We start from the raw sequence: 27,546 nt of genomic DNA, 5'->3' as shown, positions 1-27,546 counted from the left end.
GCATTCTTCCCCCTACGAACTAGGTTTGTTTTTACCCTGCGAAATTTTAAAAATGGCGGATGTAGCACAAATGTGATTCGTCAATTAAGCACAAAGTGGTAACAAAGCTGAACCGAATCGCCGAATTGTTGTCATTTTACTGATGGCAAAATATTTTCTTATCAGTACATGTGTGATTAGGCCAAGAGAAATTACATCACAGTTGTAACAAATCAGGAAAATTTTATTATTCATTATTCATTAAGTTGCCACCCATTGTTTATGCAGTCAGAGTTTGTTGATTAAAGGAGAACCTTCTACTTTTAAAAAAAATTTATATCAAAAATATATTAGGTGTGGCTAAAGAATTCAGTAATTATTAGTTACTTTCTGACCTAGCTTGTCCACACACGCGCAAAATGTCCAAGGCGTGTAATTGGGCACACACACGCAAAATCTTGTTGATCTCTTATTCTTGTCTAATAAGCGGGCTGTCGCAAAATGTTCGTGCGAAACCGTAAGTAAATAAACTGCCTTAACTTTAAATGGGCTCTGAGATGGAGTTCAATAAAATCCCCGATATGGTAGGCTCCATTCACCATGCTGTTCTTTTTGGCTTGTTTTATCTTTGCAAAATATAGCATCAAAAAGTGGAAAGAAATTTAGGTTCTGTTTTAAAAAAGTGGCCGCGCGTAAAAACATCTGTATCACTTTCTCCACTTATATTTAATTTGTTTCTTTTCTATTCGTCATTGTTTTTGGAGACCAGACAAAACAAAACAGAAAGAAGAAACCACAGCATTGCCTCATGGTTATTAATTATGATAATTAATGCTTATCACGCTCTTTCTTTTTTCATTAGCCTGACAGGGATTACTGCATATTATAAGCCAAAATACCCAATGGGGGAGAATGCTCATTGTGATAGTTAAAAATAGTTGCAGCACTATGGAGATAATTAAATTTAGAGCATGAAAGGGGAAATTCTGAAAATTTTGATATTCTAATTGTCTAGATCTGATAATGTCCACGTAAGGAAACGACTAACTGTTTGAACAAAGGAATATAATCAGAAGGTAAGATAGCTAGCGAGGCAAAGTTGTTTTCAGAAAAAACAACAAGAAGTGGTCAGTGTTGCAAAGAAGTCTGATTTCAGTAAGTTAAAACATTTAAATAATAAAGAATAACACAGAAACTTCGATTGGTTTATCTGATTTATCATGTTCGGAACTTTGTGGATACATTTATAAAAGCATTACAATGGAATCACAGCTATGGATACTCTTCCTCATTCATTATTTTTTTGTAATGGAATGAATCCAGTAACCATGTGATCGATTTTGCAGTGCGTTTATTATCGCATGATTCGTGCAATTAAATGTAATGGCGGTTCTGTAGGCTAAGAGAAATTGGGGTGAGTTTGCTACTTCTATGAAACATTTGAACATGTTCTGGTTGTCAGTTTTAAATAAAATTTCCAGGATAATGTTTTCTCCTGTATATCTTTCAATTTTTACTATAAAATAGGTACCTCAAAAAACGTTGCCTACAGGGTGATTACGCGCTTTTAACCACACTACGAAAAGATAATTTACATGCGTGAAATTAATTTAGAACAGGGTACAGTACCGCTTAAATCTTACTTTACGCGAGTTAGAGGACGTCATGTAACGATCTCATGTCTACATAAAGAACCTTTGCATATCTTTTGTTTTCATTATGAACTTAATTGCTTTATATTTTTATCATTATCCACAAGTCATAATGATAAGATTTGATAGGTTAGGGCATCATTAAGTTGTATATTGCAGAAGTCGCCAATGGCATGCTTCGAAAATGCTTGTCGCTGACACAGCTTAACATGAAGCAAAACTGTACAGAAGACTCAATTGTTACAGTCTTCGCAGAACACCTCTTCTCACAAAACCGAGGGCAGGGCTGACTTATTGCTTGTCGTGTCGTGTGGGAGACAGAACTTCTGGACTGCTTTTTAATATGATATACAATTTTTACGATTATTATTATTATTAAACATTTGATTCCTCTTTCCCACTTTAAAAAGATTTTTTAAACTTTATTCAACATGTTTCTTCTTTAGTATTACATCACAAGAACATTCGTCCGAAAGCTGTATTAAGGTACAGGACACCTAACCCCTCCCATGTCCTGGTTATATTTAACTTGCGTGGGTGCGCACTCTTCTCGCAGTATTCTCTGTGACGATGAAGATCGAACTGGCTAGTGGCATGGTTCCAAATGGTCTTCTGTCTTTCGTTCAAATCTCAGTGTACAGGGTGACCACTCCTCCTTAAATTCCTGAAATAAACCTTAGAAAAAGAAAATCTCCTGAAAAGTACTTAAAATATACTTAAAAAAATTAAAATTTTAGCTATTCTCCTTAATTTCTCCTTATTTCTTATTTTTTCTGATCGTAACTTTTTTGTAAATGTGTTCATGGATTGCCACCAGTAAAATAAGACATATTTCTCTGTTACCTGAAATCCTAATTTCCTATCTTTCAGGCCATAATTGTATAATATGTATTATTTTCTTATCATAGAACATAGTATGTAACATATAGATAGAGAAATAAAATTGTTTTTCTCCTTAATTATCCTTTTTTTTTTATTCTTGTTTGCATCAAAATATCCTTTAAAATGTCAATTTGTCTCCTTAATTCTCCTTAATATCCTTCATTTGTTTTCATTTTATTAGTGGTCACCCTAGTGTAATGCACCAGCCGAGCATAACAGTGTCATCATGAAGGAAAGGGGCCGACTTTAATGTTCTCTATACCTTACGTTCTTCATAATAACACTGACCGTTTTTAATCGTGGCATTCATTCAAATTTCACAACAAAATTACGTTGGCAATTTATTTGACGATGCAACTACGGTATCTTCGTATTTTACGTCAGCAATTACTTGCACATGCAATTTGGCACACTCGCAACTAAATCTCATGGCAGGGCCTAAAATGCTGCATTTATAATAGTGAATTTGCTTATGTAATGCAAGTTATGATTTACGCAGACAAAAAAATATACCAAACAAAACAGTAAAACAGCGTAATGTTTTCCATTTTTTAAAAAAATTTGCAGTTTTGTAAAAAAAAATCAGAGAAGGTATTATAAAGTATATACTAATTATTGAGAACAAAATTAAGTAAAAAGAAGAAGTTTAGAGTAACCTAAAAGTAACAATCACCATGGACACGTGGTAGGTAAGGAATGCAAGGGAAAAGTACAATCTTTGCACAATAATATGACATATTATTCCTACCATCATATTTCAAGAGGAACTTTAGAGGCATTTTTTGCTCTTCAAATCATTTTTGTTCACAATATTCTACACTGATGGTCTTCACCTCTATGTGGTTAGTGTAGCAGTGTAGTAGTGGATTCATAGACTCTGTGAAAGACCTTTATGACCTGTTTCGCTGTATTAAAATTAACTACTATTTAAAGTTTTTTAAACTGATAACAGGGAAAGAAGGGGAATCAAATATTAAAAGGTCATGTGTCAATAGGAAGATGGGAATCAATTGTTGACAGGTCATTTTTCTTTAGCATGTCTCACCATAAGTGGAGCAAATCAAAACTTAATGTAACCAAATGTAATAGCCAATGTTTAACCACAAAAGTTTATATACAAAAATTTTAAAGAGAATTGGTTGAACCCCCTGTTACAAGCAACTATAATTATTGCAATAAATTAGATTTTCAATGAATGTTGGGTTTCACAATTCATAGAAAGGATTTGCACTAATTTTTTTGAAAATATAACATTAACTCGGCTTTATTGTATAGACCCGGTAAACCTGACTTTATTTCATAGGCTGAAACACTTGTTTATGGCAGGAATATTTAAGTAAATATAAAGGGATCCCAAGGTCCTTTTACAAGTTGGACTCGTTTGAAATATTTGCATAAGAAATGCTAAATGATATACCGTAATGCTTTAAATAAACGCCATCTACTGAGTAACTTAGGCAACCTCATCCTCAAGGATTGTTGAGAGCAAGGTTGGCGATACCCACTTGACCATCATACCCCGCCTAGGTCGACAGGTTATAGATCAGTTATTTTTACAACCTTTTTGTTGAAATAAATTCTTTTAAATTTGAAATAAAAGAAATCATGCACACACCTGCTGCTAATACAATATTTTTTTGTTTTATTGCTTAGACTGCTAGTATATGATGTTGAATTATTTTTTAAAAAACAACAACAAATCTTTCGTACAGGGATCGATGTGGAAAGTACATGGACTTTTTTTAACTTTGTTACGACAGTATATTAATTGTTTTTGTCTATAAAGGTCATTAATAATAGCAAGTGAAATTCATAAATTTGCGAACGCTACTGAAATACTACGTAATAGGGTCATGTGCCACTAAAAAGGACTGGAGCTAGTTTGAAATTTTTAACGAGCAAGAAGATCGAAGCGGCCATCTAGGCGACAAGAAAAACAAATATTTAAAAAAAGTGAATATGTCATTGGGAATTTCTATAAAAATCTTTCAGTCCAACTTGTAAAAGTACCTCAGGATCCATTTAAACAAAATAAAAAAATATCAGACTTAAAGGCTTTAAAATTAGAACTGTAAGTTGATTTTCCTGCACCTTGCGTATAAAAAAGCTAAGAATTTGTTTCTAAATCAAGGAACCAAGTAGGTAACTAATTTTTTTCAAAAAGGTGACACAGGCTAAATACATTAATATTGATTTATAGAATGCTTCATAATTTGTTTTAGGAATGGCAATTTAAACCATTATTCACTGACCAAGGCCATACTGGATGCATTAAATCTGTATCTACAGGAGGTAGATATCTAGCTTCTGGCAGCACAGATGAGACTATAAGGTATTTGTTTATATCTAGGGAAAATTAATGAGCAACAAGTAAATTAATTTGACCAAGTCGTTTTTCTGCTAATGGTGACAGTACTAAATCAGACAATGCTGTTTTTTTTTATTTGTAGAAATTAGTTTCAGCCAATGATAACTCTTGCTTCCTTCGGTCAAACAAGCAAACAAAAAAACCAAAAAAAGTAAAATCTCTCTTTTTTATGTATATTTGAGTTTTCTGGCATAAAAATAAACAACATTAACGGATTGTCTCTAACAGCGATGTACGGAACATTCTTTTCTAATGTTTGTATAATTTTGTTATCCATTTATATCTCAGCAATCACAGTGTGCATGATAAAATGAATGGCAAGGAAAGGGGAGGAGATAGTTGCATGTGTCTAATCAATTTTATTTTCTAATTAATTTTTTTTTATTACTTTAATGGTCACCTGTTGCTTAAAGGTATCGAAGATAAAAAAAGAAAATTATCATCTATACATTTTATTTTATTTTTTTTCAATATTTTGAACAGGAATTAATAATTAAGTCCTGGGCACTAGGTTGTGAAATACTTGTAAATTAAACCTAAAAATGATACCTGCTAGAATGCTCTATTGCCAAAGGCAAATCATTTTAATGTACTCAATGTGAAGGCAAAGAAATAAATAGATTAGAATTGCATTCAGCACAAAAGAAAAATGAGCTACAGAATTGTGTTTTAGAGAGAGCTCGTGATATGTTTGTACATGCGCCCACATTCTTGTAGATAAAAAATCAGGACCATATAGGGTAAAAAGGGTTATTAATTAAATTCATAGATTTTTCAGAAACGAAAGGTCCAAAACGCCCTTAAATATTAATCTAATCAACTATTTTTTCGGAGACGTCTCAATTTAGGTAAAAATCCAAGAGCACTGGCAAACAATTTCAATGTGTGAAACAAAATTAAATCACGTAGGTGAAGCATGGTTACGAAGGTATAGGATCATGCATGCAGTTTTAATAAACTTTAAATTTCACAATTATAAAACTTATCACATAACCCTCACCACATTATAACCTGCAGCAACAGTGAAAGTCATAAAAATCAACTTATAACCTGCAGGTTATATACCGGAAAATACGGTAGTAAGGCAGAAGCTACAATAAACAAAAATATTCAGACATAGGCAGTTTTTTTGTCATTTTCCAAATATGGGTAAATATAGTCATATTTCCTAGAATATGTCCAAATTTGGGGAAACTAATTATTATCCTATTATCCTAACTGAAAACTGAGCATTGAGAAGTTCAAATGCATGAATTTGATATAGAAATAGTCTATGCAATTACTTGTGGTGAGGAACTACAAAATGTTCTGTCTCTTGCCTCCACATATTTTGACCAAGATTGTAGTTTCGAGAAAAACACAACATTTAGAAACTAAGTTATATTTCTTTATTATTTTATGGGCCAATTAAAAAGAAAATTCTGGGTTAACCTCCTTTTTAACTAAAGTTTGCAGCAACGTATGGGACAAAGAAATGTATATTAAGTTTGAAAAAGTTAAAATTTTAAATTTAAAATGCGTGGGGTTTTCATTGTGCATGGAGTTGTTATTGAAAACATAAGTTGGTATTTGCTAGCTATTCTGACCTTGACTAAAGTAGTAGTTTATTATTAGTCTGAAGTCTTAGAATCTGATGATTGTCATTTCTAACTTGTGAATGTGTGTTTTATAGAAAAATGATTTGGGTCAGTAGTCAAACTGTTAAATTTGGAAGAGAGAAGAGGGAAAGTGCTCAATGACAACAATTAAATTGCCACCAATATGAAAGTAATTGCTGCCCATAACAAAGAGACAGTGGCATTTTTATTTCCATCACTTGTTACTCATTCAAGAAAATTTGTCGGGAGCTTCCTTAAATGTTCTCTATAACAAATAAATATGGTATATCAGGCTTAGCTAGTATTTCGTGCATCTTTAGCAAAAGATCTAAACCTAAATATGAACATAAAGAAGTTACATGAGCATGTTTAAAAAAGTCTTTTACGAGCGCTTCGCTCACAATCTATGACTAGGCCTACCAAACTGCCTTTTTATTTTAGATTATTTGATATGAAAAAACATCTTGAATTGGGAACGTTAGTTTCTCAATCTGGTATGTAACAGAATTTTTTTTTATTATTTTTTAAAGAATAAATTTTTATTTGTTTACAAAGTATCTCACTTTTTCATTAGGGACTATCACTTGTATAATGTTTTGTGGAACATCACACATGTTGAGTGGTAGTGAAGATGGCACAATCTGTATATGGAAGTGCAAAACATGGGAACTGGAGAAAACATTAAAGGGTCATAGGTAGGGTGTGGTTTTATAACTAATATTTCAAATTATAGCCTCGCTGAGATTTTTTTTCAAAATTTTTTCTAACATCTTTACCATTTTTTGCTCGTCAGTCTGGTTTGGAACCTCACAAATAAAGTTTATTCTTTAAATAAAAGTTTTTTTTATCAAAATGTTAACATAAGATTTGTACTGGAAACTTTTGATGGGTGATACGTGAAAATTGCATGTACTAGCGACTGTCATTACACACCCCTAAACAGAATCATTTGGTGGCATGCTTTCTTAAACAAACAACCTTGCTATTTTTGCTTCGCAACAAACGATAACATTTTGTAATTTTGAAGTCACACAACTAGAAGAGCTATTTGTTGGAAGAAGTTTGTCTTGTCTTTCCTCTTATCATATGCCTTGTTTGGATAAAGTGCATTTTCATATGGAACCTTATTTATGAATCTGAGCAGAGCTTTTTTGCATTTTTACTATGTCGCCTGCAAGGATGGTATTTGTTTCGAACTGGTAACTAACTATCAAAGTTCCAAATTGCAGTTGCTCATCAACAACAAGGTTTGGTTCGAAAAATTTTATTTTAAAAAAATGACGGAATTCAAACTATCAGTGAACCATGGTATCTTAATGCAAGGTGCTAACCAAGTAGCTATCATGACAGAACTAATGTGTAAATATGTAATACTTTTTGTATTGCTTTTTTGGACTGTTGTGTCAATCAAGAAATATGCATTAACATTACTTTAGTTTTGCAAAAGGTATTTTTAACTAATTGTAAAAATAATACCTTTACAACATAAATTTATTTTCACATTGCTTAATGCTTGCAGTGTCTGACAGTGGGTAATTCTTTTGCATGTGGATTAACACTTCGCGAGTGCAGAAAGTGTCAATTTTCTCTTCAAAATACTTAATACATCCTTCCCTTTTTTTCTTATAAAGCATATTGTTGTAAAAAAAGTGTGTAAGTGAACACTTTTGTAACTTTATTTATTTCTTCTTGTTTTGATTTTTTTAGCAACAGCTGCCTCTTTTTTTTATTTTGGTTATTTTGCATCATGATTTTTTATAAGAATTTGAATTGTTTAAAAAACATAGGCCTGTTGTTTAGAAAAATAGAAATAAATAAATAGAGAAATAGGAATAATGACCAGCTTGGTTTGAGTTTCGATATTCTTTTGAAAATGCCCATTTTTGAAATCGTTTTCTCAAAAAATTATTTTTTTAAAAATATTGCTGATTGCCCCATTTAGCTGATTTAAATTTGCACAAACTTAGCTCCATCCAGACGTCTTAAGTTTTTATTGTGCCCAAAAAATTCTTTTAGCAACTGATCAGACATTTAATAGGCTTCAAAAGCTAGCATGATTAATGTTCACAGGCAATGTAGCATACACTACTTTGATTTTTTAAAGTGTGAATTGAACAACAGAATCGAGTGTGTCACCATTGTGAATGTATTGTAGTTGCATCTTTTTAAAGTGAAATAGTTTATGCAGATTCTGCATCATGTTAAATTTGGCATAGGGAACAAAAGTATGCTTAGAACATAGTTAAATTGAAATGTTGGCTTTGTGTCGACTAAAAATACAATTTTACACTAAATCTTTAAATCTTTTATATATTTTTACACACAGTGTTCTATTTCTGCTTCAAACTGAGCCAGAAATAAAGTCATTTCTTTCTAACTGCAAAAGCTTCTGGCCCTGGGTTTTTAATCTTGGAAATTTCGTTTAACTGTAAGTATTTTTTTTACAGCTACAACATCACATTAACTCTTTCTCGGGTTTTTTTATGGAAATCATTTTTCAAGCCATTTCAACTTTTTGTTTATATCTTAACAAGTATAAAGGCAGACAAAAAGACAAAAGAAACACAATCCAAAACCAACCATAGCAAGTTGAAGCAGATTATGATTTCAATCACACCATCATAAATTGATGTACATGTCTGCAGTTAAACACATGCAAGCTAGCTAAAAAGTTACAAAAAAGCTCTTGCTTCAATTGTATAAAAGAGTTTTCTTTTTTTTCATTACCATGCTTTTAAATTAAAATTGTCAATAAAATTACAGTATCGTAAACTTAAGAATATAATATCTTACAACACACTCTAGTTTTAATTGAAAAGAGGTAACAATGAACCGAAACCACACAAACAAGAGAAATGGTTTCAACTATATTTAAGACTTCTCATTTTTTATAAACTTACATTGCAGCAGATGTAATTCCACAATACAGTAACACATGCAAATCATTTTATAATATAGTTCTAGTTTAACTACCCAAAGGTAAAAAATGCAAACAATAAAACTTCATAGGAGGCTGGGTAAGAAGTCGATTTGGCGTGCATTCCATAAGCGAATCAGATTATCAATTTCGTTTTCCACATCTAAGATGGTATCCATTAATGTGGTGGGGGACTTATGAAGTGATCAATGATGTGCATGTGTAGCATATGCCTAGAAACAACCAAAAAAAATAAGTGGTTGGATATTCCTATTATTCTTTTATTATAATGAAAAAATTTAATAAGTAAAAGAGTGGCCTGGAAATTTAAGTTCTATATAAATATTGCACCTGAATTATTTTACACAAGCAAGATAGGTTCGCACACCCTCATGGTCCAGCTGACGTGAACGTTTTGTGGCACATCAACCTAAATACTTCTAAAAAAAGCCTGCTATGCCTTTTAGTTTAAATTTAATTTTTTTTATTATATATCAAATCATTTACTGAAAGCTAAATACAAACAATAATACTGTCAAATATTATGCATGTAATATTTAGAGGCGCAATTCACTCAATTTCACTTCATCCATCTGGTAGGCTTGCGCTGTCAGTTTCAAAGGATAAAACAATCAAGTACGTTCTATTATACATTGTGTGCATTATTACTGTTTCTACATTTTTCTGTTTGTATTATCTGTACAACAAATTATTTATCCGTTGTTACATCATTGTAATAATGAAAGCTTGTTTGTTATAATATGTGAACATCATCTTGTTATTCAGAACATGGAATCTTTTAACAGGAAGACCAGCATACACAACTAGCCTGAAGGAAGGTATGCCTGTTTATTGTGTGACAAACTTGCATTTAAAAATCATATGACAATACATACTTGTTAATGTTATACTTTTATTTTTTGAAGTTGGTGAACTTGTTCGCTGGTCACCTACTGGAGATTCTTATGTTGTTATAGTTGGATGTAAACTGACTGTTTACAAAATAAGTGTAAGTATATACTTAATTGTCCAACTTTCTTTTAGTATGGATATTTTTTTAATGTCTTCAATTTTTGGTAAAATTTCTTTTTAAAAAAGATTGTTTTCAACTTTCAGGACGAGTTCTTTTTTTTAAATGTGTTTCTTTTTCGGTAAAGATTCTGTTTTTAAACAGACGATGCTGAAAAAACTTAACACATTCTGCTTTAATGACTTTATTAGCTAATACGTATACTGTAGTTGTTGCCACAGGCTGCAAATTAAAAAAAAACGTTGATGCTAATTCTAAAATAATTTGTTGCTTCCCATATTTTTCTGTTGTTATTCTTAATATAATATCAACAACCTTAGGCATCCATAGAATAAAAAAGCATGCTACCAGCCCAAAACAGATCGTTGCACTTTTGATTTCTTGTTTTCTTGGATTAGTCGTCTCAAGGGATGTTTGCTTCATGGCACGTATTTGTTTTTTTGTCTCTATGAACAGTACAACATTGGATATAAACAATACCAAGAGTCCTGATAAGATAAGGCACAATGTTGCAGCCTGAATATATTCTTCCAAATATCCCAATTGTAGAAAAATATAGGTCAATACCCCTATGGTTATTGCCATGATTAAAAGAATAATTACTACGTATGTGTAATGGGTAGCTTGTACACGAGCATGGTAAATGAATGGCCATTTTATAGCAATGAGTCGATCAATGGAAACAAATAATAGATTTAAAATCTGTATACAGAACAAAGTGTATAAAAATGGCACAATATAGATGATTCGTTTCCAGTATTTATCTTCAACCAAATATGGGTGAAAAAACAACAAGCAAACTTGATGCACAGAAAGTATACATTGTCCAACGCTGCATAGAATTCCGCAAATAACTAAACTCAGGAAGCATATTATTGGTTTTTGTCGACAAATGTTTCTATTCCGCAACAAAATAACTAAAAATAAAATGTTAACAAATGTTCCCACAATGCATATAAATGTATTAACACTCACAACAGCCTTTCTCGTGGTTTTTAATTCCATTTTAAATTTCGGACGGGTTTACAGTTCCATAACACAGTTTGGCCAGACTGTGCTGTTGATAAATATTTATCAAAAAACTTGATATTAAATTTTTCATTTATTTAACTTTTTACAGCTGTCTTTCCATCTGTTGTATATCCTAACTTTCCTTACAAAACGAATGCAAACTGTTTACAAGACTGTTTTCAATACCGGTTGTTATAATTGATCAAATATTAATGCTTTAAAATAATTTATTACAACACCTAAGGAGATTGCTTTTTTTCTTTGTGTTTTTTTTTTCATGCGTTGGTAAGAAAACCACCTTGCCATAGATCAGATAACTATACTTAAAACATTAATTAACAGCTTCGTAAAGATAATGTTTTATACTTGTTTTACTTTATGTTTATTTGTTGATATTTTCTTTTTTTTTAATTTAACTTTTCTTTATTTTTAGGGTGTTGATGAACCACATGTATATCGTTGTGAGAAGTATATTCTTACCGTTGAGTTTGTCACTGTATGTTTTTGTGTTCCATATTTACTTGCACAATGATGAATAATATCATCGTAAACAATCGTAAACAATGATTTCAATTAAACATTTTTAGTCAGACATTAAATCTGTTATTTAAACGTGTATTTCCACTTAAAATATTGAAAAATTTAATAATGGCTGGGTCTCTTATATATGCCCCTCTCTAGTATTTGCCCCCTTCTGCAGGCAAAATATAGTTTTCGTCATTCAAGGTTACCTGTAATGATATGAAAATATATAAGTATTTGAATTTCTTAGTGTCTATTTAGTATCTATTTAACACCTGTCTTCAATAAAAGCCTCTTAGAAATCTCGACAATAAACACTAAGACATACTATTAATAATGGTAAGTCTTTTTTTAGGATTCAATACTAATAATTGGTGGAGAATCAGATGATGTCATCTTGTATAACTTTGAGAAGAAAGTGGTGCTGCAAAGATTTGCTGCTCATAAAACAAGGTTAGGATAGATGTGTGTGATTTCCTTATTTGATATTGTAGCGCTCAGATCTGTGTTTTTCTATAAAAATTCATTATTACTAGAACAAAAGCACTTTCAATCGCACCACATCCTTATGAGCCAAACAAATTTTTACTCTTTACTGTGGCTTCAGATGGAAACCTGAAAGGGTGGTGTTTGAATCAACAAAATGTGAGTATTTCTTGTGTATTTCTTGGTTTTTCTTTCACTAGATATATCCAAATTTTATTGTAATTAAGGAGGCTCTGTTATAGAAAATAAAAAGTTGTTTATCAAGTCTTTTTCTTTTATAATATTTAAAACTTTAAAATGTTATGTCATTCTTAAACTTTTAAACTTATTATATCATGTCAAAATATCATCTGTCTGCATTTCAAGAAAGTTTCTTTGTAACGTTACAAAATAATCAAAAAATAAATTTATGCTGACTAACTTATTAAATCATCAATAATGCTGTCATTAGGTTGGGTGGGAACCTTTTTTTGCCAAGAATCTTAAGAATGAGAACGGTTTTTAAAGAAATTCAACGACTTTTTATCCTCTAAAACATATAAAAAAATCGTTTTTTATGCTCCTTATAAAGTAGCACCTTTTGTGCATGAAATTTGTTTCTTGTTAATCATAATGTGTTTTCTTATGATGCAATTAATCAGCTTGAAGAAGAACCCAAGCTTCTTGCTGGTCTTGATATTCCTGGTCGACCGACATGCATGACTTTAAAGTTGTCGCCTGCGATAAAGAATCCTACTGAAATTGATGATACTATAAATGTAAAATCACCGTCTTTGTCAAAAAAGAAGAAGAATGCGGATAATTTGGGTAAATATATAGCTACCCTATAATGTTTTTCTTCTGTACCAAATTGATATATGAAAGGCTGATGTCATGTGTTCCTTATGTAGAAAGACAAATAGATTTAAAGAAGAAAGTCAGAAAGAAAAAAACTACATCAACTGGTGATTAGAAGATATTCTCAGTCTGTTTTTAAAGGTATTATTTCATGTATAAATATTTATACTTTAAAAAGGTTTCACTCAAAATAAATGTCAGCTTACTATACATAACACTAATAGAGCTTATAACAACTAGAATGGCCAGGGTGAATTTCTGTTTCTATATTAAGCACAAAAAGTCGTAAAATTTTTCAACAGATAATTTCTGCTTTTTTTTTAATATACTGATAAGGACAAATAGAATTCTATACTAACTTTTATTCAAGATACAGTAACTATTAAAAAGATTGAGAGTGAATTGTAAAACGTATTACATGGTGACAACAAAAGTGTTTTAAACTCTGTGCTTGCCACGCAGAGTTTTTAACCTAGATAACAATAAAAGTCTAAAATTTTTTGTGAAGAATGGGAAGAGGTAATGGAATTACAAAGCTGTTTTTAAAACTAAGCTGTTTTTCATTAGGAATAAAATTGTAAAACAAATTTAATGAGAAAAGCCTTTTTAGAATTTATGTTGTTGAATAAATGTCACTTCAGTTATAGTCCTAAAAAGGTTTACTTAAGTGAAAAGTTCTGCTCTCGAACGCTGTTACTAAGTAGTTATTTGTTGACATTATCTTGGTGTTGTAGTTGCTCGTTTTAACACACGTTGTTCTCCCCATGTGGAGGAGCGTTTTTTAATCGATTTTTCTTTACTTTTGTTTTGATTCTCATCGTTCACCTCTCTTTTTAATGCAGCATAGTTAATATATTCCTAAAAAAAATTGCTGAAAAATTAGAACTTTTCTACACATTCTTGTTCATCCGGTGTGGTAAATTGTGAGTTTTAGCCTTAACATGTTATAATCAGTTTACTAAAAATCTGCTTTTGTGTTAGTCTACAAGCTGCTAGATAAAGTAATGCAGTAGTTACCGCAGTCTTTTGTTCATCCCAGCTTGAAAACAGACTTGCAAATGCATTCGTTTCAAGTCCCTGTTTGATATGAACAATACATACATCTTCCGCCTTTCTTCCTGAGCGCTCCACAAACTCCTAACAAATAAAATACTTTACTTTTTGTTTTTTTTGATAAAAGAACCTGGATATTATGTTACTTAAAGATATAGTATTGGATGCTAGAAGACTTCAACGATTCTGTCAAAGTTTTATTTATGGTGTCTTCTTATCGCTATATTTGAATTGATTAAAACAGGTCAAAAGCTTGAAAGTTACGTAAGGTTATGTTTTTACATACCATTGCAGTATCCCATGCGTTTTTCTTTTCTGTTGAGTTTGCTCCACTTCCTATCCACAAATAGATCTAAAAACACCAATTGTTATTCAGTAAAGTAAAATAAAGAAAACTTCGACTCTATTGACTGTAGAGCTTACTGCACCTCATCGCCAGCATCCATCAGTATGACGTCATCGCCATTCAAATCCTAGAAAAAATATCAACTTTGCAAATAAACTGTTCGTGAATATATTTCTCTTCAACGTTTTGATAAGATATATACAAACCATTTGATCATAGGGTAGGACTTCGTTTACTTTGAAACTTCCAGATGAATTGGAACAGAGAAACATTCGGGGAGTTGTTGTGTTTGCTACCTAAAAGTTAAAGCCATATTGTGTTCATGCATGTAGATATTATTACATTCTTTTGACACTCATAAAATCTGTCTCGTTTACCTGTGTCTTTGTTTTGTTATAATTTGCTCGCCCATTTAACAGTGTCCAAAACTCATGCGTTTCATATCCTTCTTTAAACAATATCAAGTCACTAAAATGTTATAATTTTATTATATTAAAATCGTACTGTGTACATGATTATTAAGCCTCAATAAAAAATGGGGTAATTCTTTGCTAACTTCCGAACATTACCGAATATTACCTTTGAAATGTCTAGAGAATGACTGGTAAAATACTGACCCATCAGGAGATATTCTATCCGCTGCGACAAGTGCACTCTCTTCCTCCTCTTCAGTTGTCAGCTAAAGAAAAATGTGCGTCCGTGAATTATTTTTAGTTAACTCTCTTTGAATAATGGAAAAAAAAACATAGGAGCGTCGTAGAAAAATTTAAATTCGTCGTAGATAAATTTAAATTCGTCGTAGATATTATGGAGATATTTAAATCATTACGGAGATTAGAGTAAGAGGGAGTCGCTATAGAAACAAAATTTTAAGAAAACTTACACTGCCTTTCCATACGAAACTTTTCCCCTCAGTTTGTAACAAAAAGATGTGTTCTGGTTCCAGTAGAGATGCTTGAAGTGGTAACTGAAAAAAACGTTAAACAAGATTTATCTTTTTTGCGTCATTTTTTATCAGTTTATTATTAAAAAACAATCGTAACCTGGATGGCTTTAGTTGTAAGAACTGATTTTCCACTGATCTTAAAAAATTTGTTTTCCTTTTCGTCTTCCTCATCATTTCCCTCTTCTGATATCTTGTTTATATATTCGTTTTTCGATTCTTCCTGTAACAACATTAAAAAAATACATAAGTACCCGTGTGTGGTTTTAACGTCTCAATATTCTTTAGAGAATTAAACTAGTATGCTATTTAACGAGATTGTTTTACCGTTAATATCTGCAATTTTCCTTTGAACAGACAAAGGAAATGGTCTGGTTCTTTGCCATAAGGAACTTGAATTTGTGTCGTGTTAGCTCTTAAAGACACATCTAACTTCTGTGCTAAATGACGGGCGTTTGTTCTGTGTTCTTCTGAACTGCAACTTCCCTGAAGGTTATCGTACTGAATAATTCTAACGTTAACAAATATCATCCCACCCTAATCCTGCCCCTCCCCCCTTTCTCCCTCTTGCAAATTCATTAGCGTGTCAATAATTTAGTAAAACCTAATTCAGCATATAGTGAATAAAATATTCTTTCTTCTTTTTTTTTTTACTTTGTGATTCTTATATTTTATTATAATTATATCGTATTAATATTTTCGGATATGTAAAAATTGATCCGCTCATTCTCATATTTTTTGAGGGAATTGATATGAATCTTGTTAGGTTATAAAAGTACACTTGTTGTAATATCACGCTAGTATTGCGCATGTGCAATGGACCTTCAATAATTTCTGTTGTTCGATTTCTTACCTCCCATATGTAAATGATGTAATGATTGTAAATAGTTGGACTTTCGTATCGTATGAGATATGTATCTGTTTGATAGAAAACACCGTATAGCTCGTGAGGCCACGACACTTTGTAAAAACCTTCCACGCGCCATATCTAAGTGAAAAACAGGTGTTTTTTTTAAATACGTGTCTTTATATGTTAAGTAAATGTTCTTCCGTGATGTTTAAAAACGTTTCAAAAAACATCATCTTACCTTAATTTGACCCAATCCCTCATCAAACATATCTTGCAATATAGATGCATTACTTTGTTCAAACAAGTTCGAATGGTCTTTTTCTAAAATGAATTTTTTTTCTTTACTCTATTAAAAGCTTAACTCCCTCCCTTACCAGAAGGGTTAAAACCTATCCTAATCTGGCCAATAAAACTGCATATCCCACAGTCTTTCGTACAAATTACCCATTATTCAGAATAGAAAAAATCTTTTTTCTATTCTGAATAATGGGTAAAAAAAATTTTTTTTCTTTAATATCGAGTGATAAGCAAAATAGATTTTTATAATCTGTATTTTGTCGGAAAAGGTTAGGATATACAGGAGGAGGTTTTAAGAGAACTGTTTTTGAAGTTTCGGATAATAGCAAGCGACCATACCTATCATTCTAACATGGCCGTTCTCAGTGACGAATCTTTTTTCCGGCCATTTCTTGAAGAACGATTTAAAGTGTTTCGTCTCGTTTCCTTCCATTATTCGAGTAAGAGGAGTGAACCCAGAGTAACCATGCGCGTCACCAAAACTCTATGTGAAAGAAAATATCTAATTATGCAAAAAATTTTGATGCTACATTTTTTTATGAGGATGACATAAGCATCGGGAGTCTCAAATTTGGTCGTTTTTAAGCATACACAAAGTTTAAAAGTGTCTGAAATAACCAATAGTAATATTTAAGTTGTAATTACTCAAAATTTAAATGCAATATTTTTTTCAAATAAGCATATTTCGAGCCTGATCATGTGTTTTTCATAAGCTTATTCCAATAAATCTTTTTGCTATTAAGTATAATTTATGGATATTTTAAGCCTGAAAAAATACTTTTTATGAGCATCCTTAAGCATGCTTTTGAAAGTTCAATTGCTTATAAAAAAAACATGTACATCTTTTAAAGTTTTTTTTTAACTTACCAGCGCATGTTTAAAAGCTTCTTTTTTCTCTTCTTTTGTACATTGGGCACCAGTCCACACATAGAGACCACATTTTCCACCATCAAGAATGAAACAGTCCTACAAAATAGACGCGGTGCATTGTCATCATATTTTTTTTCAATGAACTGCTTCTTGTCAATTTTTGCAAATATTACCTTAGTATTTAGAATGTCTTTTTGCAAATTGTTGGAATCGAGTTGAATGAACTCCATTTCTCCGCTTTCATCTGTTACTCTGCAAAATAAAAACAACAGGTTTCACAATATGTTAAAGTATGGGAGGCCGTATATATCATGTATTTTTGATTGATACAGAGCTGCTGTAAAGAACTTTGAAAATGCGATTTTTTTTTTTCGTTTACTGACGAAGAAAATAAATTTAAATAACAACTCTTGCTAGCGAGATTAGCGCTGGAGAATAATTTTGCCCTAGGAATATTGGAAGTGGAGCGCATCCAGTAAAGTATATCTTATTACGGGAAAGTATCCATAATGGCTGCAGACTCTCCACAATTTTCTATCATACTTTCCTAGATGCAGACGAACCTATGAAAAGTTTTTCATTTAGCACATGTTTTCTATAAGAAGCCATTTTAAGGTAACAAGAGATCAATCATGTTATCTTCTGCATAACAAACTCAAACTTAAGCTAGCTTGGATCAACACAAATATTTGTTATTCTCGCTACCTGAATACTTTGACTTGTGTAGGAGACATGGCTGTTTCATCTTCATCATCGTCTTCTATTTTAGGTTGAATATCACCTCGTCCTCCAAGTGCTTGAAAAAACATGCGCTCTTCCTTTTTATCAACACCTTGATCTAAACACGATGATTTTATTGACGTGATCGATAGAAATGATTGGATGAAGTGAATAATTATAAAATGATTGAAATGGATAAGTGATTTGCGAAGACATAGTTTTACTAAGTATTATTTATGACAAATGAGTAAATATGAGATAGTTTTGTATTTATTTAGGTTGTGTGGTCTCAATGTTTGCTTTTTTAGAGACTTTTGGTGTTTAAACTGCACTACAGTGGAACCTCTATAGCAAACATGAAATGCAGCAGACGCTGCATTTCATGTTTGACATAAGAAGTCTCCTTATAGAGCACATTTCTTTTGGTCATAATTGTATCTGGTATGGAGAGGTCACACTGTGTTTAGTGTTATTTTTGTGCGTTGTTTTTTATTGCTAAATTTCGCAAATATTTTTATTGAAATTTTACAGAAAGAGAAGTTTGTGAACGTTTTTCTACCTGCTATAATAATGTCAGCTCTGCCGAAACAAAAATCATCTCGTATCATTCTTGCCACTTCGATAGCCTATAATGAAAAATAATATACACTAAAGAAAGGGTTTTAATCAGTTCGTTCCAATGATAAAATAAATCACCTTTGCTCTTTCGATTTTACTGCTATCTCTTCCATTCCAGCAGAATATCGTCCACTCGTCATCCAGAAGGAATGAATCTCCTTCGTTAAGTGAAGCAGCTTCTAAAGGAACCTAAATCAGTCGGTAGTGTCATTACAGGCTGTTATGTGTACGCTGTGATGGAGATAGTTTATTTAACGAACCTGAGAAACTCGAACATTTCTTTTCCCTTTAACTTGAAACAATCTTTTTACATATTGTCCTTGTTGAAAATGGACGTACTTTGTGGCTGCACCTTGCAAATACCTAAATCATATGAACTACAATTGACAACTTGTTTACTTAAAGTATGAAGGTAGAAGTAAAACCTTAATGCTAAAAGTAAATTGCTGACTTCTAGAATTTAACTTACTTTACTCCTCTGGGAAATAAATCCAGAAATTCTCTTGTTTCGTGGTTTTGAACCTAAGAAATAATATATTTATAAACTTTGCGACAAACATATTTTTACATTTTTATTAAATGTAACGGACTCATAAAGTACCTGTCTGTATAATGTAACACCATCCATAACGCGGTCGGCTTCGCATGTTTGTTCAATAGCGTTTGTCTCATCCTTCTAAATAAACAAATAATTACCGTTCTATTTTTGCAACTATTGTTCAATTTCAACCAGAGCATATGTCCTGTACAAGGGTATTGTAAAAATCTGTTTTAAAGGAGTTTTGTGTTAAGGAGACATTTCTTGTTGTTTGCAGTACAACAGTTGACCATAATTATGAACTTTTATGACAAACTAGCTTTTTTAGTAATTTCCACATTTTCAAATTAAATTTTCTCAAAGACATTTAAGTCTCTGTTCATACTATGCATGTTACTGTTTTATTTTCTAACAATTTTTTTCTTGTTTATTTGCAGTAAGTAGAAATGACAAAAGCATCCCTTCAAAGCGCACGAAAACGACTTCAAACATTTCCCAGGCTTGTTCAAAGTTGTTCGGGTGAAGCTGCAGTATACGCGAAGTGTGTAGTGCAGAAACACGAAGATATTTCGCCTCATGCTTGCGAGAAAGAATTTCGCTTGTTCAAAGAATGTTTAGAAAAAGCTGCAAGAAAATTGAAGACAAGAATTTAAATTTTTTTTTAGGTTACATGTTGGATACCGGAACAGTTTTTTATAGCAATGACGTCAAAATCAACAGTTTTTGATCGTTATTTTTGTGAAACTGCGACTTTGAGACGTTATTTGATGAATCATAATGTTGCGCTGACGAACGCAGAACTTTATTCCTCCCTCCTCGATTCCGTCACTGTTGCCACTACGTGTAGCAGCAAACCGATACAAGAAAAGTTTTCCTCAGACACAGCTTTCTCCACCAGGGACGTGATTCTTCACGCAGTGGACCACCTGTGTGCTCTCAAACTTCCCAGTGTTCTCTCTTATGGTTATTGTTTCTCCTGGGAAGGTAGCAAGAAGCAATGCATCACGGGTACTCGCTTGCTGACGAAGTATATCAACACCATCGTAGTGTACTTGCAAAGTACTCCGTGGGAAATGTTGCATCGTGCAATCGGTGATGACGTCATGTTTTATTTGCTGGTGAAGACAAGTTTGTTTGTGTTGGTCGAACGCGGTTGTTATGTACAGTTAACTGGTCCTCCATTGAACGAGATTAGTAAGGAGGCTAGACGTTGCCATAATAAATGCAAAGAAGGAACAAAACCAGAATGTTACAGAAATCAAGTGGGTAAGAATCCATTATTTAAAAGTGATCAACGGGGGAGCACAGATCTATTAACTATTTCTGGCATCGGATGTGGAAAAAAACGAAAGTTACACATGGAAAATTTAACTAATAAGAAACGGAAATTGGATAGGAGTAATGGAGACAGTATATCAGCCAATCGTAAGGTATTGGTGGTGGATAAATGTAAAAGAAAATATAAAAGGAATGTCACTAATACCCTGTCAAAACAACCTACGAGTGAGTGTAAAAAAACGAATTCTGTCAACCTCAGAGGTGCAAGAAGACACGTGTTTATACAAAGAAATAAAATGTTATACGCGAAAGTCCTTAAAGATGGCTTCCACAAGAAATTTATTTTAAACAAAATTCCATCTTCCAACCTTGGCGTTTGGAAGCTAATGAACGCTGTTTTTAACTTCTCTTCCGAAAAATGCAGAATAAAACGTATACCTCGTCACTTGTTAGGAATGAAAAATTTATTTCTGATTTTGATTGAAAACTTCAAAATTTGCAAGCTAAACAAACTTTTAAATTTCTACTGTCCAGTTGCAAAGTGGATAAAAGGCTGGAGGAAAGCAACCAATGATCGAACAGCACCAACCAAGATGACGTTCAGTGAAAAAGTGCGATATAAATTTGCAGTCAAATCTTCCGTTGAGCCGCGTAAGGTATTTTTAAACTTTTTTCACGACAAATTATGACTGACTTTGTCCAGCAGTTTCCAGTCGCACTCGAATTTAAAAAGTTGAGTATAAAAACTTCGAGTCTCAAAGAGAAGATGGCGTTAGTATTATTTTAATTCGTTATTTAACTAATGGTGGCCTTCACTTTGTTAAATTTTTAGGTGTACAACTTCTCAAGAGCAGTTTTAAACAAAGTGATTCCCGATTTACTATGGGGATGTCCCCAAAATAAAAATAATTTTTTAAAGTCCCTGTTGACATTTTTGTTGCTTGGACGTTATGAAAAGATCTTACTTAATAATATCATGACCGGCATCAAGTTGTCCTCATTTGATTGGTTGTTTGGAAAAGATGGAAGCAGTCATAAGCATGCGCAGTATTCATTAAAACAGCACGACACCGTTTCGAATGTTTTTCTCTGGATGTTCAATGGATTTGTTGTGCCTCTTCTCCGCAGTTGTTTTTACATCACGGAGACGGGGTGTCATAAAAATAAATTGTTTTATTATCGTAAGCAAACGTGGAGAGTGATTCTTCATGAAGGATTGAAACCAGTGATTGGTCACGTTTACCGGCCTGTGTCGCTTGCGTTTGTTGATGAGAAGTTAAAAAATAAAGACTGCTTAGGTGTGTTTGATGTTAGACTTATACCTGGGCAAAACAAGGTATGGCATTTTTTGCAAGTGTTTGTAGTATCTGTGTATAGCGTCCCTTTAGATTTAACAAAGATCTTTTCAGTTAGATTATTTTACTAAGTATTTCTCGACGAAGCCCTGAAAAACTATTTTGAAATCTATTCATAAACACCTTGAATGTTGAACTTTTCTTTATTTTAATTATTTTAGAGAATTAATTTATGTTATTTGCGGGACTTATGTTAGCGAATTTTGCAAATATTTGCAAAAATATGTCCCGCAAGAATGTTTTTCGGAGGTTAATTCCAAAAAAATAAATTGAACAGGGATCCCCAACCGCAAAATATAAAACAACAAAACTATAAATAAAAAAATTAACAAAATTTATGGTAAGTACACAGAGCGCATGACAACTAGATCACGTAGTGTTTATGTGTTTATGAGTTTTAATGTTTTGATTTTCAGCTTCGACCTATAGCGAACATGAGTCGTTGTTTTCACGAGACGGAAAACAAAAAAAAACTTCTGGTGAAAACCATCCTAAAGAATGTCCATCTTTCTCTACAGCACGAGATTGAAAAGAATCCATCTATCTATGGCGCAACTGTTAGCAACTCTACTGAGGTGTATCATCGTTGGGAAAGATTCGTGCGTCATGTAAAATCTCGACATGAAGTCCTGCCACCATTTTACTTTGCATCGTTGGACATCAGTCGTTGTTTTGATACGTTACCTCATGACCAGCTACTTAACTACATGCCTGAAGTGTTGAGCGCGGATTCTTATTTGATTCGTACATTCACGAGACTTAGGTGCGCACAAAATGGCAAGCTGTCTTCCAAATTGTTTAGGATTGCTACAGATGGTACTGATTGTGATAATTTTGTGGATTTCATCCGACACCGTCAAAGAAGTGGTCTCCTGACCGGCAGAAATATGGTTTTTATCGACAAAGTCTACCGCTGGACAGAATCGCGAGAAAAACTCATTGATTTGGTGTCAAAACATATTAAATGCTCTATCGGTCGTGTTGGGGATAACTTTGTTGTACAAGATACAGGTAAAATTGTTCTGTAAATGATTTTCTTTATTTCGCATAGTCATCTAGCGTGCGTCATTGTAAATGTTAATTACTGTCATGCTTTTTTTCGACATCTAAGTATTTGGGAAAGATTGATATGAACAACACTAGGTGGTTACTAGGTGGCTAGAAACTCCTTAAAACTACTGGAAATGAAATATATATAACAAAAAAGATCCAGGAAAATAATTTTTTAAATCAATATTTTATTTAGATTCTATTTTTGAGTCTTAGGGTTATAGGGAGCCTTTTTTTAATTTTTCCCTTTGTATTTTCTTTCTCATTGAAATTTCTGTTTATGTCCAACGAAAATCCTTCTTAAAAAAGGTCTTGAAAAGTCCTTAAATTTGGTACCAAAGATATACTCTTCGACTTCTTTCAGGTGTACCTCAAGGTTCAATCCTTGCTACAATGTTAAACAATCTTCACTACGGCAAAATGGAGAAGGAGTATTTAACGCAGTTTAATTCACCAAATTGCTTACTCATGCGTTGGGTGGACGATTACATACTTGTCTCAACATCCAAACCCCTGGCAGAGCGGTTCGTCTTAACTATGCACCAATCTATGTCGTCCTTTGGTTGCCATGTGAACCGTAAAAAGACGTTATTAAACTTCCACCAGAGATTATTCAAGTTTGACTTAGCGTGTGTCCATGGGAATTGGTTTCCATGGTGTGGTTATTTTATAAATACTCAGACATTGGAATTCAGTTACAATTACGTCCAATACATAGGTGAGATCATTAACAAAAAGGCACCTACTTGGTCAGTAGTTTTAAAAAAATTGTCAAAAATGTCAGGAAAGAGTCAAGTAATCGTCAATTGAAACTTCAGTTTTTAAAATACTTGAAAGAATTTAATTTCAGATCTGATTGACTGATTTAGCGCCCTTGATCCTAACTAGGCGGTCAATCCAGCACTGTGCGCTTATTAAAAATACTTGTTTATTCTTATGGACGGACTGGGTGGTTAATCGGTCATTTACAGTAATATTTTCATGTATGCTGTATCAATATGCTTGTATCGATTTTATGTTTTTGTAGGGTAAGCCAAACTTTAAAAAGAGCTAAAAAATGAGGGAAATGTCAGGAATGTTTGGAAAATAAGGAGTTAAAGGAGAATGGAGGTCAAAAAACAAACCCTGGCTTAAAATGAGCGTTTTATCTTCCTGAGTGTATTGGTGCACATAAAGATTCTTTAATGTTTATATATAGCCGTAAGTTAGCAGTTTTTCAAGGTCCCGTGATTAGACATGTGACGTCACTAGTGCAAGACAGTTTCAAGCCGCAGGTATAAACATTCATTCAGCGATGGCGTGCTCAGACGGCGACATAGTTTCTCTATGCCCTTTGATGATATTTATGAAAATAGCTCTGCTAGTTCCGTTGCTAGTAATAGAGAATATTTGTGTGGATATGTTGAAGAGACCGAATATAGCAAAGAAGAACTGAAGAAAAGAAAGTTTTCTTCTAGCAGTGACGATAGCGACGATGAAGACGAGTTAAACTCAAGTAGGACAGTAAATCAGTAAATAAAAAATGTTCGTTTTGTCAGATTATGGTGTCATTTTAGAATCTAAATGCTGCGCAGAATATAAAACTTTACTTGGTGATAAACTTGATTCTGGATGCATAACAAAACATCGCGACTTTGACACATTATGCCTCAATATATCCTTTCTAAAAACGTTTTTCATCAGACACCGTCGATATAAAAACAAATTCACCGAAGTAAAAAAATGAACGCAAGGTAGTTTTACTCATAACATAACGCTTTTTTAAGTTATAATGTACATGCATGTTTTTATCGTTTTCGAATGTAAAAACAAAACATCAGCGGAACCATGTACAATTCTTCAAATATAGAAATAGAAGAACTGGTTCTAATTAACTCTTTGAAAGTATTGTATTACTGTCAATGGTGCTACGCCTTTCTTTAGGACTTATAGATTCATTGCCTATAGCCATCATTATGAAAGACTTGGGCGTGGGGAAAGTCATTCCTTCGTGTGTAATTAGTAGAATCCGTGGAGAATTTTCATCACCGGCAGATTATACAGGTTTCAAAGAATTTATGGGTGATGAATTGTAATAGTTCGGTTTCTTTGACGACATACCCGAATGACTTTGTAACCTCATATCTCCCTCAAAAATTGATAAAATTGTACCATTCTTTGGGAACATTTTTATTTTATGACATGAATGAAATTATAACAAAAAATCAAAAAAGTCAAATTTGACCTCAATTCTCCTTTAATTGTGGTGGACACATAACAATTTGTTGGCGCTGTTACATGTCTGCATGACACTATAGAAGGATCGAAAGTCGATGTTGTCTCTTACGTTAAACGTCAGTTGCTATAGCTATGTTTTGTATCATTTTAGGTGAAAACATCCAGGATGGGATGAACATTCAGTGTGGAGCATCGCCAGGTTTAAAGTTGCGACAAAAATTGATTCAAACAACCACAGTGAAAGCATCAGCATTGATTGTAGATTCTGTAATCAACTCACACCATACTGTTCATAAAAATATCTACCATCTTTTCCGCTTTATTGGTGAGTGAGTCATCGTGCGTTATCTTTTTGTGCTTTCAGAAGAAATGTGACAAATTAAATGTTTTCGCAAATTTTCTTGAACGTTTATTTAGAAATCTTTGAAACTATCCACGGGTTCGTCCATAAGCATAATGAATCCCTCTGCCGTCTCCCAGAATAAAACGTCCAAACAGACAGAATACACGTTTTTATATGACTGATAAGTTTTGTTGTAAATATATTTATTTAAGGTCTAAAAATTGGATATGTTTGTAAAAAGGTAACTAAAAAGATTGATTTCCTAATATCATAAAATTCATAAGAGAATCAAATTGACATTTACAAGCCTGTTACGATGCGATAAAGGAATCCAATTTCTAAAGTTTTGCGAGAATAAAAAAAGATATTTGCCATACAATTTTTTTACACAAATTCTCTTCTATTTCAGCTGTAAAATTTATTGCTCATATTCGTAAAGCTTCCAAAGGTAAGTCAGTCACGTTATGCATGCGTTTGTTTGTTCGTTCGTCGTTCGTTCGTTCGTTCGTTCGTTCGTTCGTTCGTTCGTTCGTTCGTTCGTTCGTTTGTTTGTTTGTTCGTTTTGTGACAGCAAGTCAGTCATTCTCTTCTAAATTCTAATCTGTTGAATTAGCTGGAAGATTCAAGTTGCGTATACCATTCCTACTAAGATTAATTCAAGATCTGCCGGCGACCTTTTTACGATCGTGTCGTAATAGCCTACACCGACGACGACTACATGCAAAACGATTAAATTCCTCCCTCGTAAACAGCGACGAGAGTACGACATCTTCGCCGTCATTAAAACGTCAGAAGTTGATCGTGGAACCTGACCTCGCAAGATTTTTATGCTTTCAAGCATTTGTTGATACTTTGCGACAGAAACAAACGTTGTATGGAAGACTTATAGTGTTGTTAATTCGCGAATTGAAAGATTTAAAATATTTCAGTTCTGATGTTGATTTGAACTTGCTGAAGAAACAATCTACCATGTTTGGTTTGATTATAACATGAAATTTATTATTTTTTTACATGCTGTATTTTTAAATTCATTCACTTTTACTTCTTTTTGTGTGTAATCATATCTCCATGAAGTTTGTCCTTCACATTTTTAGGCTGTTGGGATAACAAGGGGGTGGGGGGCTAGCTCCATTCTTTCAGAAAAACACTATGCGAAAACTTACTCCAATTTAGAAATCGCGTAATTACGAAAATATGTGACTTTATTATATGTCGCGTTTCAAATTGTTATTTTATATAGTTTTATGATTAATTTTATACTGAAAAAAACTATATTACTGCTGTTTCTTTTATGCCCATTTCCTAAAATTTAATTTTACACATTTCAACAAAATTTTCAAACTTACCTTGTCAACTTCGGTTCCAATCCACAAATGAAGATCAGTGGTTATATTATCTTTGATTTTTCGTACCTATGAATTATATGAATAACTAGACCTCGCCCCAAGAATGAATGTTAACAAAATATGAAAAATGACTTACGTTTAATACGATGTAACAATCTCCTGCATAAAACGTTCCCAAATTTCCTTTTTTCTGTAGTACGATCTGTTTCTTCTGTTGTAAAAAAATAATTAATAAGGAAAAAAATGTTTAACAGAGAAAGTTTAAGAAGGAAAAATTACTAGAAAAGTCTTTTTACCTCGATCCTCCAAACTTTCATGCATGGCTTGCTCCCAAGATTTTGAAAATGCTCAGATGTGCTCTCCCTGGATGAACCCATCTTGCAGGTTGTGTCAAAACTTCCGTGGTCGTAAAATCGTAGAAAATTTTGTTATTCATTGAT

General features: G+C 32.7%; 4 protein-coding genes across 6 annotated transcripts in view; 2 read left to right on the top strand and 2 right to left on the bottom strand.

Moving 5' to 3' along the window:
• The window catches only part of LOC130655168 (p21-activated protein kinase-interacting protein 1-like), a 20,491-nt gene extending 955 nt beyond the window's left edge, over nucleotides 1-19,536 (top strand). Inside the window, exons 2-13 of the mRNA XM_057457883.1 lie at nucleotides 4,736-4,845; nucleotides 6,921-6,973; nucleotides 7,054-7,174; nucleotides 9,958-10,032; nucleotides 10,183-10,235; nucleotides 10,323-10,405; nucleotides 11,871-11,933; nucleotides 12,315-12,412; nucleotides 12,496-12,604; nucleotides 13,087-13,252; nucleotides 13,336-13,423; nucleotides 18,411-19,536. Of these exons, the coding sequence (XP_057313866.1) occupies nucleotides 4,736-4,845; nucleotides 6,921-6,973; nucleotides 7,054-7,174; nucleotides 9,958-10,032; nucleotides 10,183-10,235; nucleotides 10,323-10,405; nucleotides 11,871-11,933; nucleotides 12,315-12,412; nucleotides 12,496-12,604; nucleotides 13,087-13,252; nucleotides 13,336-13,397 (993 nt within the window). The 3' untranslated portion in view covers nucleotides 13,398-13,423; nucleotides 18,411-19,536. The remainder of the gene's footprint in view (nucleotides 1-4,735; nucleotides 4,846-6,920; nucleotides 6,974-7,053; nucleotides 7,175-9,957; nucleotides 10,033-10,182; nucleotides 10,236-10,322; nucleotides 10,406-11,870; nucleotides 11,934-12,314; nucleotides 12,413-12,495; nucleotides 12,605-13,086; nucleotides 13,253-13,335; nucleotides 13,424-18,410) is intronic.
• LOC130655169 (uncharacterized) lies at nucleotides 9,332-11,575 on the bottom strand. The gene is made up of 2 exons (XM_057457884.1): nucleotides 9,748-11,575; nucleotides 9,332-9,629 (listed from the first exon to the last, which is right to left on the bottom strand). Exon 1 carries the CDS (start codon nucleotides 11,429-11,431, stop codon nucleotides 10,502-10,504), a length of 930 nt encoding a protein of 309 aa, XP_057313867.1. The 5' UTR covers nucleotides 11,432-11,575; the 3' UTR covers nucleotides 9,332-9,629; nucleotides 9,748-10,501.
• On the bottom strand, nucleotides 13,630-27,546 carry LOC130655166 (advillin-like). Its single transcript, XM_057457880.1, has 24 exons — nucleotides 27,403-27,546; nucleotides 27,243-27,317; nucleotides 27,107-27,172; nucleotides 19,581-19,655; nucleotides 19,449-19,501; nucleotides 19,240-19,342; nucleotides 19,058-19,168; nucleotides 18,921-18,987; nucleotides 18,347-18,479; nucleotides 17,815-17,893; nucleotides 17,639-17,737; nucleotides 17,111-17,255; nucleotides 16,713-16,795; nucleotides 16,478-16,612; nucleotides 15,952-16,110; nucleotides 15,725-15,847; nucleotides 15,565-15,648; nucleotides 15,299-15,360; nucleotides 15,059-15,149; nucleotides 14,888-14,977; nucleotides 14,764-14,808; nucleotides 14,622-14,687; nucleotides 14,300-14,419; nucleotides 13,630-14,140 (listed from the first exon to the last, which is right to left on the bottom strand). Exons 1-24 carry the CDS (start codon nucleotides 27,481-27,483, stop codon nucleotides 14,000-14,002), a joined length of 2,286 nt encoding a protein of 761 aa, XP_057313863.1. The 5' UTR covers nucleotides 27,484-27,546; the 3' UTR covers nucleotides 13,630-13,999.
• On the top strand, nucleotides 19,827-26,817 carry LOC130655163 (telomerase reverse transcriptase-like). 3 transcript variants are annotated; one of them, XM_057457877.1, is made up of 7 exons: nucleotides 19,827-21,451; nucleotides 21,628-22,131; nucleotides 22,669-23,161; nucleotides 23,565-23,918; nucleotides 25,569-25,742; nucleotides 26,170-26,208; nucleotides 26,374-26,817. In XM_057457877.1, exons 1-7 carry the CDS (start codon nucleotides 20,219-20,221, stop codon nucleotides 26,751-26,753), a joined length of 3,177 nt encoding a protein of 1,058 aa, XP_057313860.1. In that variant the 5' UTR covers nucleotides 19,827-20,218; the 3' UTR covers nucleotides 26,754-26,817. The 3 variants fall into 3 exon arrangements, with proteins under 3 accessions (XP_057313860.1, XP_057313859.1, XP_057313861.1); XM_057457876.1 differs by having other exon boundaries at nucleotides 22,567-23,161; nucleotides 26,374-26,816; XM_057457878.1 differs by lacking the exons at nucleotides 26,170-26,208; nucleotides 26,374-26,817 and adding an exon at nucleotides 25,835-25,917 and having other exon boundaries at nucleotides 22,567-23,161.

The sequence above is a fragment of the Hydractinia symbiolongicarpus genome, chromosome 8 (assembly GCF_029227915.1).
Source record: "Hydractinia symbiolongicarpus strain clone_291-10 chromosome 8, HSymV2.1, whole genome shotgun sequence".
Lineage (NCBI taxonomy): Eukaryota > Metazoa > Cnidaria > Hydrozoa > Anthoathecata > Hydractiniidae > Hydractinia > Hydractinia symbiolongicarpus.
This window is presented reverse-complemented; position numbering and strand designations above follow the sequence as displayed.

Excerpts from the sequence above, each read along its gene's own strand:
- LOC130655169 (XM_057457884.1), bottom strand. The coding sequence starts at position 11,431 with ATGGAATTAAAAACCACGAGAAAGGCTGTTGTGAGTGTTAATACATTT.
- LOC130655163 (XM_057457876.1), top strand. The coding sequence starts at position 20,219 with ATGACGTCAAAATCAACAGTTTTTGATCGTTATTTTTGTGAAACTGCG. Across the intron at positions 21,452-21,627 it reads CTTCCGTTGAGCCGCGTAAG|GTGTACAACTTCTCAAGAGC; the intron begins GTATTTTTAAAC and ends TTAAATTTTTAG. Across the intron at positions 23,162-23,564 it reads CTTTGTTGTACAAGATACAG|GTGTACCTCAAGGTTCAATC; the intron begins GTAAAATTGTTC and ends GACTTCTTTCAG.
- LOC130655166 (XM_057457880.1), bottom strand. The coding sequence starts at position 27,483 with ATGGGTTCATCCAGGGAGAGCACATCTGAGCATTTTCAAAATCTTGGG. Across the intron at positions 27,318-27,402 it reads TGAAAGTTTGGAGGATCGAG|AAGAAACAGATCGTACTACA; the intron begins GTAAAAAGACTT and ends TTTTTACAACAG. Across the intron at positions 14,809-14,887 it reads TCCTACCCTATGATCAAATG|GATTTGAATGGCGATGACGT; the intron begins GTTTGTATATAT and ends TATTTTTTCTAG.